The sequence below is a fragment of the Galeopterus variegatus genome, unplaced genomic scaffold (genome assembly GCF_000696425.1).
Source record: "Galeopterus variegatus unplaced genomic scaffold, G_variegatus-3.0.2 Scaffold62631, whole genome shotgun sequence".
NCBI classification, from domain to species: Eukaryota; Metazoa; Chordata; class Mammalia; order Dermoptera; family Cynocephalidae; genus Galeopterus; species Galeopterus variegatus.
The window spans coordinates 1-2267 of record NW_007788742.1 but is presented as its reverse complement, the minus strand read 5'-3'; the positions used below and the strand labels follow the sequence as shown (position 1 = coordinate 2267).

The 2267-nt window shown below is 56.0% G+C and overlaps 1 protein-coding gene across 1 annotated transcript; it reads right to left on the bottom strand.

The window, feature by feature from the left end:
• Window positions 1-454: 454 nt before the first annotated feature.
• LOC103584520 (putative uncharacterized protein FLJ46204) lies at window positions 455-648 on the bottom strand (the record flags this gene model as incomplete). Its single annotated transcript, XM_008565489.1, has 2 exons — window positions 455-536; window positions 585-648. Coding segments are annotated over 2 exons (146 nt in total), but the record flags the coding sequence as incomplete, so codon positions are not given.
• Window positions 649-2267: the final 1619 nt, after the last annotated feature.

Genomic DNA, 2267 nt, shown 5'->3' with positions numbered 1-2267 from the left:
GTGTGCCTACGCATGTGCATGTGTGTGTGCCTACACGTGTGTGTGCCTGCACTTGTGTGTGTGCCTACGCATGTGCAAGTGTGTGCCTAAACGTGCGTGTGTGCCTACATGTGCGTGTGCCTACGCATGTGCATGTGTGTGCCTACGCATGTGCAAGTGTGTGTGCCTACCCGTGTGTGTGTGCCTGCACGTGTGTGTGTGCCTGCACGTGTGTGTGCCTACGCATGTGCATGTGTGTGTGCCTGCACGTGTGTGTGCCTGCACGTGTGTGTGCCTGCACGTGTGTGTGCCTACGCATGTGCATGTGTGTGCCTACATGTGCGTGTGTGCCTACATGTGCGTGTGCCTACGCATGTGCATGTGTGCCTACACGTGTGTGTGTGCCTATGCATGTGCAAGTGTTTGTGCCTGCACGTGTGTGTGTGCCTACGCATGTGCAAGTGTGTGTGCCTACACGTGTGTGCCTGCACGTGTGTGTGCCTACGCATGTGCAAGTGTGTGCCTACACGTGTGTGTGCCTGCACGTGTGTGTGTGCCTACGTGTGTGCAAGTGTGTGTGCCTACACGTGTGTGTGTGCCTGCACGTGTCTGTGTGCCTGCACGTGTGTGTGCTTACGCATGTGCAAGTGTGTGCCTACACGTGTGTGCCTACACGTGTGTGTGTGCCTGCACGTGTCTGTGTGCCTGCACGTGTGTGTGCCTACGCATGTGCAAGTGTGTGTGCCTACACGTGTGAGTGCCTGCACGTATCTGTGTGCCTGCACGTGTGTGTGCCTACGCATGTGCAAGTGTGTGTGCCTACACGTGTGTGTGTGCCTGCACGTGTGTGTGCCTACGCATGTGCAAGTGTGTGTGCCTACACGTGTGTGTGCCTGCATGTGTGTGTGTGCCTACGCGTGTGCAAGTGTGTGTGCCTACACGTGTGTGTGTGCCTGCACGTGTCTGTGTGCCTGCACGTGTGTGTGCCTACGCATGTGCAAGTGTGTGTGCCTGCACGTGTGTGTGCCTACGCATGTGCAAGTGTGTGTGCCTACACGTGTGTGCCTGCATGTGTGTGTGTGCCTACGCATGTGCATGTGTGTGCCTACACGTGCGTGTGTGCCTACATGTGCGTGTGCCTACGCATGTGTATGTGTGTGCCTACACGTGTGTGTGTGCCTATGCATGTGCAAGTGTGTGTGCCTGCACGTGTGTGTGTGCCTATGCATGTGCGAGTGTGTGTGCCTACACGTGTGCCTGCACGTGTGTGTGTGCCTACGCGTGTGCAAGTGTGTGCCTACACGTGTGTGTGTGCCTGCACGTGTCTGTGTGCCTGCACTGTGTGCCTACGCATGTGCATGTGTGCGTGCCTGCACGTGTGTGTGTGCCTACGCATGTGCAAGTGTGTGTGCCTACACGTTTGTGTGCCTGCACGTGTGTGTGCACCTACGCATGTGCGTGTGCTTACACTTGTGTGTGTGCCTGCACGTGTGTGCCTGCACGTGTGTGTGTGCCTACGCATGTGCAAGTGTGTGTGCCTACACGTGTGTATGCCTGCACGTGTGTGTGTGCCTACGCATGTGCATGTGTGTGCCTATGCATGTGCATGTGTGTGTGCCTACACGTGTGTGCCTGCGCATGTACATGTGTGTGTGCCTGCACGTGTGTGCCTATGCATGTGCGTGTGTGCCTACACGTGTGTGTGTGCGTACACGTGCGTGTCTACACGTGTGTGCCTACACGTGTGTGCCTACGCATGTGCATGTGTGTGCCTACACATGTGTGCGTACGCATGTGCATGTGTGTGCCTACACGTGTGTGCCTATGCATGTGCATGTGTGTGCCTACACGTGTGTGCCTATGCATGTGCGTGTGTGCCTACACGTGTGTGCCTGCATGTGTGTGCCTGCACATGTGCATGTGTGTGCCTACGTGTGTGTGTGCCTACACGTGTATGTGCCTACACATGTGCATGTGTGTGCCTACACGTGTGTGTGCCTACGCATGTGTGTGCCTACGTGTGTGTGCCTACACGTGTGTGCCTACCCATGTGTGTGTGCCTACACGTGTGTGTGTGCCTACGCATGTGTGTGCCTACGTGTGTGTGTGCCTACACGTGTGTGCCTACCCATGTGTGTGTGCCTACACGTGTGTGTGTGCCTACACGTGCGTGTGTGTGCCTTCGCGTGTGTGCCTTCGCGTGTTTGTGCCTACACGTGTGTGCCTACCCGTGTGTGTGTGTGGAGGGCTAAGAATGTTTTGAAAGATAAAACTTTGACTCTCATAGG